The sequence below is a fragment of the Theropithecus gelada genome, chromosome 17 (genome assembly GCF_003255815.1).
Source record: "Theropithecus gelada isolate Dixy chromosome 17, Tgel_1.0, whole genome shotgun sequence".
NCBI lineage: Eukaryota > Metazoa > Chordata > Mammalia > Primates > Cercopithecidae > Theropithecus > Theropithecus gelada.
This window is the reverse complement of record NC_037685.1, coordinates 71,941,257-71,953,373: the sequence shown is the minus strand read 5'-3', so window position 1 is coordinate 71,953,373 and position 12,117 is coordinate 71,941,257. Positions and strand designations below refer to the sequence as shown.

At 40.8% G+C, this 12,117-nt stretch overlaps 1 protein-coding gene across 1 annotated transcript in view; it reads left to right on the top strand.

Annotated features, from left to right (window-relative positions):
* Positions 1 to 8,237, top strand: part of MRPS31 (mitochondrial ribosomal protein S31) — a 38,859-nt gene extending 30,622 nt beyond the window's left edge. The window contains exon 7 of the mRNA XM_025364766.1: positions 7,938 to 8,237. Within this exon, the coding sequence (XP_025220551.1) occupies positions 7,938 to 8,167 (230 nt within the window). The 3' untranslated portion in view covers positions 8,168 to 8,237. The remainder of the gene's footprint in view (positions 1 to 7,937) is intronic.
* Positions 8,238 to 12,117: the final 3,880 nt, after the last annotated feature.

The following is a 12,117-nucleotide window of genomic DNA, read 5'->3' as shown; positions in this document are numbered from 1 at the left end:
ATGCCTCCAGCTTTGTTCTTTTGACTTAGGATTGTCTTGGAGATGCGGGGTCTTTTTTGGTTCCATATGAACTTTAAAGCAGTTTTTTCCAATTCTGTGAAGAAACTCGTTGGTAGCTTGATGGGGATGGCATTGAATCTATAAATAACCTTGGGCAGTATGGCCATTTTCACGATACTGATTCTTCCTATCCATGAGCATGGTATGTTCTTCCATTTGTTTGTATCCTCTTTTATTTCACTGAGCAGTGGTTTGTAGTTCTCCATTAGCAGTATGTCTTGAAAGCATTTCCTTGTCAGTACGTAGAGATAGACCTTATTCATTTTATAGTTCTATATGTCCGATTGTTATGAATGCAGACTATAATTTCTTTTGCCATTATCCTTTTGAATGGTGGAGCTATAGTAGATCCTTTTACACATGTTCTTGTGTACATGTTTGAGTACTTTCAATTCAGAATAGGTATATTTTAAATGGCAATAAATACTTACAAAGTCTCTTCTGAAATGATAGCCAGTCAACCAACTATGTAAAAATCCTATTTCTCCGCAGCCTAATACTGGATATTGTTAATCTTTCAAATGTTCTGGATAAAAAATGACATCACTGGTGTTTTTATTTGCATTTCCCTGATTGATAACCAGATTACACATCTTTTCATATGTTTATTGGCTATTTGTACTTCCTCTGTGACTTACGTTTTTATATCCTTTGACTGTTTCTGTTGGGCTCTTTGTTAATAGCGTTTGTAGGAACTCAATATATTATGGACTTTAATTCTTAAACTCTTACATGTGTTGGAAATATGTTTCCCAGTTTGTGTCTTTGCCTTCTTTTAAAATAATTTGACTTTAAAAATCATAGTAAGCATTTCGTTTAATATAAAAGGTAATAATATAAAGCACAAGTCTTATAAAGCAGTTCTTTTTATCATCTATTAGGCCTGTTCTCAGAGCCAACAGTTTTTAATCTTTTAGCTGTGTTTTATTTTTTATATTTCTAAGTTATATGCTTACTTCTGTCTACTTTAGATGTCATCTAGTGTATGTATCTTCTCCTCATGTTTCTAGTGTAGATATATTACAATTTTTTGAAAGACCTGAATTCATTGTTTACACTAATATGACTATGGACAGTTGTGTGGGGTGTTGTTTTGTTATCTGGGGTTTTTTGAGACAGGGTCTCACTCTGTCACCCAGGCTGGAGTGCAGTGATAGGATCATGGCTCACTGCAGCCTCGCATTCCTGGGCTCAAGTGATCCTCCCATCTCAGCCTTTCTAGTAAGGAGGACCACAGGCACACCACTATGCCTGGATAATTTTTTTTTTTCTAAAGATGAGGTCTCACTATGTTGCCCAGGCTGGCCTCAAACTCCTGGGCTGAAGTGATCCTCCTGCCTTGGCCTCCCAAAGTGCTGGGATTACAGGTGTGAGCCACTGTTCCCGGCCTGGAAAATTGTTTAATGGTAAGACAAAAAATGTACTATGTTTTTTTTCCTGTTCCCACCCAAAGTTAACAATTGCTTTATTTTTCTTCATATTTGCTTTGTTTTTCCTTGAGTCTCTAGCTAGGTTTTTCTACATTTCATACAGCCTCTCAAATTCACATGCACAAAAATATTGGATTTCCTGTTAATTTTGGTTTTTGTCCATGGGTACCTGGAGCTCTTTGTCTGTAGCTGTCATCTATACCTAGGTCTTCTGACACAGCTGTCTTCCTATCATTTTGCCCTCCTCCTGGGACTCCTGTCTCTTCTATGTTGGATACCCTTTCTTTTTGGAGCACATGTTTTCTTCTCTATCTCATTTTGTTGAAGCGCATGCTTTGAGACACTTGATCTATAAAATGCCTTTCCTCTATCTTGGTACTTTTTTAATTGTTTACTTGGGGATGAAATTAAAGATTGGAAATAGTTTTATTTCACAATAAACCTTTGCTCCATTGTCTTTCTTGCTCTGTCAACCAGGCTGGAGTGCAGTGGTGCGATCTTAGCTTACTACAACCTCCACCTCTCAGGTTCAAGTGATTCTCCTGCTTCAGCCTCCCGAGTAGCTGGCATTACAGACATGAGCCACTACTCCTGGCCGTTTTTTTGTTTTGTTTTGTTTTTGTTTTTTTGTTTTTTTTGAGACAGAGTTTCACTCTGGTTGTCCAGGCTAGAGTGCAGTGGCGCGTTCTTGGCTCACTGAAGCCTTGACCTCCCAGGCTCAGGTCATTTCCCACCTCGGCCTCCCGTACAGGCGCTCACCACCACGCCTGGCTAGTTTTTTATATTTTTATTAGGGACGGGGTTTCACTATGTTGCCCAGGCTGGTCTTGAACTGCTGGACTTAATAAGCAGTCCACTCGCCTCATCCTCCCAGAGTGCTGGGATTACAGCCGTGATCCACGTGCCCGGCCACTCCACCGTCTTATGTTGTTGAGAATGCTTTTGCCATTTTTTCCATTCTTCTCCTAGATTCATTGTATGTGATCTCTTTTATTTATTTTTTGGGTAACTTTTAGCATCTTCTCTTCATAATAGTCATAAGTTTCAGGAGGGTTATCCTTGGAAAGGGATTATATTTGTTTACAATCATTGTTCTAGACATTATTAGACAATTTTAATCCAGTAACTTCGTTTTTCAATTCTGGGTAAATTTTCTTGTATTATTTGATAATTTCAGCCTCCCAATCTTTTTCTTTTTCTCCTTTTGTTCTATGCTTTGGGGACATTCCTTAACTGTTATCTTACAATCTCTCCATTGGATTTTTGTTTCTGATGCCATATTTTTAACTTCCAAATGCTTCATTGGGCTGGGTGTGGTGGCTCACGCCTGTAATCCCAGCACTTTGGGAGGCCGAAGCAGGCGGATCACCTGAGGTCAGGAGACCAGCCTGGCCAACATGGCGAAAACCCATCTCTACTAAAAATACAAAAATTAGCGGAGCATGGTGGTGAATACCTGTAATCCCAGCTACTCAGGAGGCTGAGGCAGGAGAATCGCTTGAACCCAGGAGGCAGAGGTTGCAGTAAGCTGAGATTGTGCCATTGCACTCCAGCCTGAGTAACAGGAGTGAAACTCCCTCTCAAAAAAAAAAAAAAAAACAACTAAATGCGTTGTTGTTGTTCTTCTTTTTAGTATTAGATTTTTTCTCCAAAAGTGTTGAGATTACAGGCGTGAGCCACTGTGCCTGACCCAGTTTCATTCTCTTGAAGGCTCTGGGCTGTAAATGTCACACATCACTTCTGTTTAGGTTCTGCTGGTAATAATTTAAACATATACCAGTGCCTAACCCAGAAGGGGCTGGGAAATGTAATGTTGCCGAACAGCCATGTACAGGTTTTTTTCTTTCTTTTCTTTTAAGAGGTGTAGTGTCACTCTGTCACTCATTCTGGAGTGCAGCGGTGTGATCACAGCTTACTGCAGCCTCAAACTCCTAGATTCAAGTGATTGATCCTCCTGTCCCCAACGTTCCAGGTTCTAGGACTACAGGTGCGCACCACCACGCCTGGCTAATTTTTAAATGTTCCATAGAGACGGGGTCTCACTTTGTTGCTCAGGCTGGTCTTAAACTCCTGACTTCAAGCTGTCCTCCTGCCTCGGCCTCCCAAAGTGCTGAGATTACAGACATGAGTCACCACCCCCTGCCCATGCACATGTTTAGTTCTTTTACCAAGATAAAAAGCCAGAATGGATTTGAGAGATAGGTATCAGTTCCTGCCAAGGTGTCTGTCACTTATGTTAGACACTTTCTTAAAATGTCTACTGTTCTTTGAATGTTTTTTTATACTTGAAAGGAAGCCATGAAAAGCTGTTTGTTAGATGCGTATGAATGGATGGGACTAGTTAACTGGTGGCTTCATTTGAGAGGAATTGGGAGGGAACCTCTTCATTTAAGGACTTTCGTAACTCCATATTTATGATTCTTCTCACTGAGTTTCTCCAATGAGAAATCTTCCAACCACTTGACTTGAGGCTATAGGTGTTGGCTGTGAGATAATTTAGAATGTTTAGAATGTCTTTAGTGAACAGAGATTTAATTTGTACATAGCTCTGTAGCCTTTTTCTATTTATCTTGAACTTATTTTTGTATATAATGTACGCTCTTTATTGCTCTTTTTTTCCTTTGGGTGGGGGAAAAGGATTGGGGATGAGGGGAGTGTCTCACCACTCAGCATACAGACTTTCACTTAATTCTGCTCTTATCAATCCAACAACTTATTTTCTCTTTCCATTTTAATTTCTCCAAAAAGTAAACTGCTCATCTTCTTCAGGAGTGGAGGAGGATACGCAGCTAGAGGTCCATGTGGGAGATGGGACACTGGAAATCTAACTGTTCCCTAAACCCATTTGCAATTAATCCTCCTGGTTTTTGTTCCTTATCCCTACTCATAACTTCAGTGGTACCCGATTCCTCTATTCTTGAAGTCTTTTTTAAGTGTTTTTGCTTCTTGTCTTCGTCTTTTACAGATAGTTTTGGTATCTTCTCCTCTGCTAAGTCAGTTACTACTCATGTGTGCACTTTGCATCTTCTACAGTTTTACTGCCATCTCTTGTCTGTTATTGTTTCTTTTTCTTTTCATCTTTGTGCTTTTGTACTTTTTACTCGTTTTGTGGCCATTTGATAGGTGTCACAAGGGAGCAGAGATTTAAGCATGGGTTCAGTTTGCCACAGTTTAAGTCCTTGCTGCTTATCTTTTGTGTGTGTGTGTGTGTGTGTGTGTGTGTGTTTTGTTTTTTTGTTTTTGAGACAGAGTCTCACACTCTGTCACCCAGGGTGGAGTGCAATTGCGCAATCACAGCTCACTGCAGCCTTGACCTCTGGGCTTAGGTGATCCTCCCACCTCAGTCTCTTAAGTATGATAGCTGGGGCGGGGCACAGTGGCTCATGTCTGTAATCCCAGCACTTTGGGAGGCCGAGGATGGGCGGGTCACGAGGTCAGGAGTTTGAGACCAGCCTGGCCAACATGGTAAAACCCTGTCTCTACTAAAAATACGAAAAGTAACCAGACCTGGTGGCAGGCGCCTGTAATCCCAGCTACTCTGGAGGCTGAGGCAGGAGAATCGCTTGAAATCAGAAGGCGGAGGTTGCAGTGAGCAGAGATCGTGCCACTGTACTCCAGCCTGGGTGAAGAGGTGAAACTCTGTCTCAGGGGAAAAAAAAAAAAAAAAAAGGTATGACAGCTGGGGTGACAGGCACATACCACCATGCCTGGTTAATTTTTTTGTATTTTTGGCAGAGGTGGAGTTTCGTCAGGTTGCCCAGGCTAGTCTCGAGCTCCTGGGCTCAAGCAGTCTACCTGCCTTGGTCTCCCAAAGTGCTGGAATTACAGGCATGAGCCACTGTGGCTGACCTTGCTGCTTATCTTTTAGTAAGATAATTTAGAATGTTTAGAATGTCTTTAGTGAATAGAGATTTAGTTTGTATATAGCTCTGGAGCCTTTTTCTATCTATCTAGAACTTATTTTTGTATATAGTATACCCACTTTATTGCTCTCTTTTTTTTCCTTTGCATTATATGTGCTAGTACCACTTGACTGTCATTCATTCATTGATTCATTCAGGAAGGATCTATTCATTCTGCCCTCCTGGAGCATTCTAAGTTAAAAAGACTGTTGATCTACGTTATCTTCTATTCATATAGCCAATCATACTTTTGAAAAAAATTAATGTTACCAAGATAACATTAACCATCCTTTTTACTTTCAATCTACCTATGTGGTGTTTAAGGTGAATTTCTTATGAACAACATATAGTTGGTTTATGTTTTTATATCCACTGTGCCAATCTCTGTCTTAATTCATATACTTAGATTATTTACATTTAAACTATTATTTTCTGTTTGTTTTCTCTATTTCTCGTTCCTCTGTCTTGTCTTTTTTCTTTTCCTTTCTTTCTTTTTTCTTTTTTAGACAGAGTCTCACTTTCTTGTCCAGGCTGGAGTGCAGTGGCACAATCTCAGCTCACTGCAAGCTCCGCCTCCTGGGTTCAAGCAGTTCTCCCACCTCAGCCTCCCGAGTAGCTGGGACTACAGGCGCATGCCATCATGCCCAGCTAATTTTTGTATTTTTAGTAGACCGGGTTTCACCACGTTGGGCAGGCTGGTCTCAAACTCCTGACGTTGTGACCCACCCCCCCTACCTGGTGGGGGGTGGTGACCCCTACCCCCACCACCACCCAGCCTCCCAAAGTGTTGGGATTACAGGCGTGAGCAATCACTCTCGGCCTGCTCTGTCTTTTCTTGGCTTTTTTTTTTTTTTTGAGACAGAGTCTCACTCTGTTGCCCAGGCTAGAGTGCAGTGGTGTGATCACAGCTCACTACAGCCTTGACCTCCCAGGCTCAGGTGATCCTCCCACCTCAGCCTTTCAAGTAGCTGGGACTACAGGCATGTGCCATCACACCTGGCTACTTTTTTTGTACTTTTTGTAGAGACAGGGTTTTATCATGTTTCGCAGTCTGGTCTTGAACTCCTGGGCTCAAGCAATCCCCCTGCCTCAGCCTCCCAAAGTACTGGGATTATAGGTGTGAGCCACAGTGCCTGATCTCTTAGCTTCTTATGAGCTGCCTGAACATTTTTCACAATTCCATCTTGTTTTATTTATATATTTTAAAATGTTTTTAAAGTGTTCTTGATGGTTGCCATTGTTTATGAAAATATTCATTAGCAACCGGGTGCAGTGGCTCACACCTGTGATCCCAGCACTTTGGGAGGCCGAGGCAGGTGGATGACCTGAGGTTAGGAGTTCAAGCCAGCCTGATCAACATGGTGAAACCCTGTCTCTACTAAAAATACAAAAATCAGCTGGGCATGGTGGCGGGCGCCTGTAATCACAGCTACTAGGGAGGCTGAGGCAGGAGGATCACTTGAACCTGGGAGGTGGAGGTTGCAGGCAGCCGAGATTGTGCCACTGCACTCCAGCCTGGGCAACAAGAGCGAAGCTCCATCTCGAAAGAAAAAAATAATCGTTAGAAATAATTCCTATCCTATTTATTTTTATTTATTTATTTATTTATTTATTTATTTGTTTTTTGAGACAGAGTGTTACTCTGTTGTTCAGGCTGGAATGTAGTGGCTCAATCTTGGCTCCCTACAACCTTTGCCTCTCAGGTTCAAACAATTCTCATACCTCAGCCTCCCAAGTAGTTGGGATTACAGGCACATGCCATCACGCCTGGCTAATATTTTTGGTGTTTTTAGTGGAGGCAGGGTTTCACCATGTTGGCCAAGCTTGTCTTGAACTCCTGACCTCAAGTGAGCCGCCTGCCTTGGCCTCCTAAAGTGCTGGGATTATAGGCGTGAGCCACCACGCCTGGTCTTGCCACCACATTTTTAACATTTATGGCATGCTAGGCATTATAAATGAACTTTATATATAGTTTGTGTCTATTTGATCTTTACAAAAATGCCAGCAAGGTGTTGTTTTAGTTCTTAGTATTGTGCCTGAGGAATCTGCTGCTCAGAGAAGTTAATTAATTGGTCCAAAGTCACTGTTGTTAAATTGGTGGGCAAAGCTAGGTCTAACTCCAGGCCAGGCACTGTGGCTCACGCCTGTAATCCCAGCACTTTGAGAGGCCGAGGCAGGCAGATAACTTGAGGTCAGGAGTTTGAGACCAACCTGGCCAACATGGTGAAACACTCTCTCTTCTAAAAATTAAAAAATTAGCTGGGCGTGGTGGTACATGCTTGTAGTCCCAGCTACTCGGGAGGCTGAGGCAGGAGAATCATATGAAACCCAGAAGGCAGAGGTTGCAGTGAGCTGAGATCACGCCACTCCACTTCATCCTGGGCAACAGAGCAAGACTACATCTCAAAAAAAAAATACAATCTAGGTTCTAACTCCAAAGTTCATGCCTTAAACCGTAATATTATATTACCTCATTAATATTATTTTTATGATGTAGGTTTTATATTTAAAATTATAATGTAATGTATTTTGTCTCATTTCCTAGGTTTTGATGATGATGGTTCAGAATTTCATGAACATATATTTCTGGAGAAACACCTGGAGAGCTTTCCAAAACAAGGACCAATTCGCCACTTCATGGAGCTGGTGACTTGTGGCCTTTCCAAAAACCCGTATCTTAGTGTTAAACAGAAGGTTGAGCACATAGAGTGGTTTAGAAATTACTTTAATGAAAAAAAGGACATTCTGCAAGAAAGTAACATACAGTTCAATTAAGACCATGGAAATTTTTATTTCAAATAATTAGAGATGGATATTACAACTAAATAAAATAATTTTACTAGAGTTTGTATATGTTATGTTGATTATTACATTTGATTTGGCTGGTATAAATGTTACATTGTTTTAAAAAATATGTTGGTAACCGAAAAATATTCTTGCATGGAGAAAAATCATCAGTATTCATAGGTTCAAAAGAATATCTGAGAATTAGCAATGCATTTAAGACAACTCCTCCTGACCTTTTTCTTTTCACTCAGTGACCGTACTTCTTTGAAATACAATACAATTACTGGATGATATCACAGTACTATGTTATAACAGTTGAGATGACTTATAGACAGATATGTATGTACATATTTTTATTTGTTTACATTTGTACATACTTATATTTTACACTAAATTAACTACCCTCACCTAAGTCTGGATCACTATAGAGAAATTAATCTTGTAGAAATAAAGGGCTTATTCTAATCCATTCCAGTACTTTAGGTCTTCATGCCAAAGTTAGAATTGTTTCTTTTCCAGTATGCTGCTGAGCAGTGTGACTCAACTTTCATACAATTCAAAGGATTGAGGGCCGGGCACAGTGGCTCATGCGTATAATCCCAGCACTTTGAGAGGCTGAGGCAGGAAGATCACTTAAACCCACGAGTTTGAGACCAGCCTGGGCAACATAGGGAGAGGAGACCCTGTCTCTACAAAAAATTTAAAAATTAGCCAGGCGTGGTAGCATGCACCTGTAGTCACAGCTGTTCAGGGGCCTAAGGTGGGAGGATCCCCTGAGCCTAGGGAGTTAAGGCTTCAGTGAGCCCTGATTGCACCACTGCAGTCTAGCCTGAGTGATAGAGCAAGACTCTGTCTCAAGAAAATGTTTTTTAAATTAAAAAAAATTTTTTTTTTTTTTTTTTGGAGGCAGAGTCATACTCTGTTACCCAGGCTGGAGTGTAGCAGTGTGATCTCGGCTCACTGCAACGTTCACCTCCAGGGTTCAAGCAATTCTCCTGCCTCAGCCTCCCAAGTAACTGGTATTACAGGTGCCCACCACCATGCCTAGCTAATTTTTTTGTATTTTCAGTAGAGACGGGGTTTCACCATGTTGGCCAGGCTGGTTTTGAACTCCTGACCTCAAGTGATCTGCCTGCCTCGCCCTCCCTAAGTGCTAGGATTACAGATGTGAGCCACGGTCCCTGGCCTAATTTTTTTTTAAGGTTTAAGGATTCTAAAAAACCTCAAAACAAGGTTTAGTTGACAGCAGTCCCAAGCTAATAGTGTTCCAGGTCAACAGGAACCATGTGAAGGAATCCACCATAACCACAGGCTTCAAATGACAAAACACACAAGGAAGCAGAACCATGAATGTGTACCAACAGAAACGAGAACAGAATCAGACTCATAAAGCCTCTGAATATTGGGCTTATCAGAGTCAGAATATAAAATATGTGTAAGATAGAATGAATATTGAGCAGGATGCTTTGAAAGTGACCAAGCAGATTTGAAAAACATTAAAAAATTTGGCCTTCTCTTCCCAGTTCTTCCCAAAGTTGAGAAAAGCTGGGTTGAGAGGATGAAAAAAAAAAAAAATTAGTGGAGTTAAACAGTAGTAAAGAAGTATCCATATGCAGCAGAGAGAAGCAAAGAGGAAAGAAATAGGAAAGGGAAGTAAAAGAGTAACATTTGTACAATCATATTGCCAATAGGAAAGAAAAGAGAAAATAGGTCAGAGGCTAACTCTAAATAGTTTTTATTTTTTTTATTGAGATAGAGCCTCGCTCTGTTGCCCAGGCTGGAGTGCAGTGGCACGATCTCAGCTCACTGCAACCTCTACCTCCCAGGTTCAAGCGATCCTCTTGCCTTAGCACCCCCTAGTAGCTGGGATTACAGGCACGTGCCACCATACCCAGCTAATTTTTGTATTTTTTAGTAGAGATGGGGTTTCGCCATGTTGGCCAGGCTGGTCTTGAACTCCTGACCTCAGGTGATCCATCAACCTCAGCCTCCCAAACTGCTAGGATTACAGGCGTGAGCCACTGTACCCGGCCTCTAAATAGTTAATGGGTGAGAGTTTTTTACAATTCATGAAAGATATAATTCACAGTTAATCAACAATCCCTTGGCCAGGTGTGGTGGCTCATGCCTGTAATCCCAGCATTTTGGGAGGCAAAGGTGGGCAGATCACTTGAGGCCAGGAATTTGAGACCAGCCTGACCAACATGTTGAAACCCCATGTCTACTAAAAATATAAAAATTAGCCGGGCATGGCGGTACATGCCTGTAATCCCAGCTACTTGGGAGGCTGAGGCATGAGAATTGCTTGAACCCAGGAGGCGGAGGTTGCAGTGAGCCAAGATCGCCCCACTGTACTCCAGCCTGGGTGACAGAGTGAGACTCTGTCTCAAAAAAGAAAAAGAAAAAACCAACAATCTGTTGGTCATGTATAGAAACTGCTTCCAATACTTTTTTTTTTCCAGTACACATGGGACACTGAAAATTTTTTATTTTATTTTTATTTGGGTGTTTAGTTTGTTTATATTTATCACAGTTATTGATATATTTGGAATGTCTTTCAGAAATGAGGGCTAAATGCATTTGTCAAACAAAAACAGTTGGCTACCAGCAGACTCTCGTTAAAAGACTCCTAAAGTTGCACCTCAGGCAGAAGAGAAGTGATTTTAAATTTAAGGCCTGAGATGCAAGAAGAAATGGTGGATGAATAAAGTAGTGAATACGCTGCTGGCTCACTCTCTTTCAGCAGCCTGCTCTGTCTCATTGTTCAGAGTGTAATGTCTTCTCTATAAACTCTCTGCTCTCTATTGCCCTTCAATAAGCTGTCTGCTATTAAGAAAAAAAAAACAAAACAGTAGTGAATATATATGTTAATTCTAAGCACTAATAAAACAGTCATACCATATGGGATTAATTAAAATATATGACAGTAGAATATGTCCAAGTGGATTATTTATTTATTTATTTTTTGAGACAGCTTCCGCTCTTTTTGCCCAGGCCAGAGTGCAATGGCGCAATCTCTGCTCACCACAACCTCTGCCTCCCGGGTTCAAGCAAATCGTCTGCCTCAGCCTCCCAGGTAGCTGGGATTATAGGCACACGCCACCACGCCTGGCTATTTTTTTTTTTTTAGTAGAGACGGAGTTTCACCATGTTGGCCAGGCTAATCATGAACTCCTGACCTCCAGTAATCCACCCGCCTCCACCTCCCAAAGTGCTGGGATTACAGGTGTGAGCCACTGCGCCTGGCCGGATTTTTTAAAATGTCAGGTGATTACACTATTTACTAGAGGTACATATAAAGCAAGAATACAGAAAGGTTGAAAGTAAAAAGGAAAAATATACCAGACAACTGTTTAAAGAAAACTGGTATAGCTATATTAATATCAGGAAAAAAACAGTCTGAAAAGACATTAGAGACTTAAAAAAATTCTATTTATCAGAAAAATACAAAGTTGTATGTACCTAATAACACGTATTCAAAATATACAAGGCAAAAGCTGATAGAAATACAAATCTACTATTATGATGAAATATTTTAATGTAATAATTGATGAACTCAGCAGACAAACAGAAGCTTTGCTATACCTAATTATCTTGACCTAATGGAAATTTTTAGATCATTACACAGTGATCTAAATAGCTGCAAATACATTTATTTCAAGCACATACATTTATAAATCAATCATAAACTTAGCCATAAAGCACACCTAAACACATTTCAATGGAACGTAGAACATGTTTTCCAACTACATTGCAATTAAGTTAGAGACCAGTAACTGAATGCTAACCAGAAAAACTCCATATGTTCAGAAATTTTGAAACCCTTTTAACTTACTCATAGGCCAAGGAAAAAAATGTTCAGGCCAGGTGCAGTGGCTCACGCCTGTAATCCCAGTACTTTGGGAGGCCGAGGCAGGCAGATCACCTGAAGTCAGGAG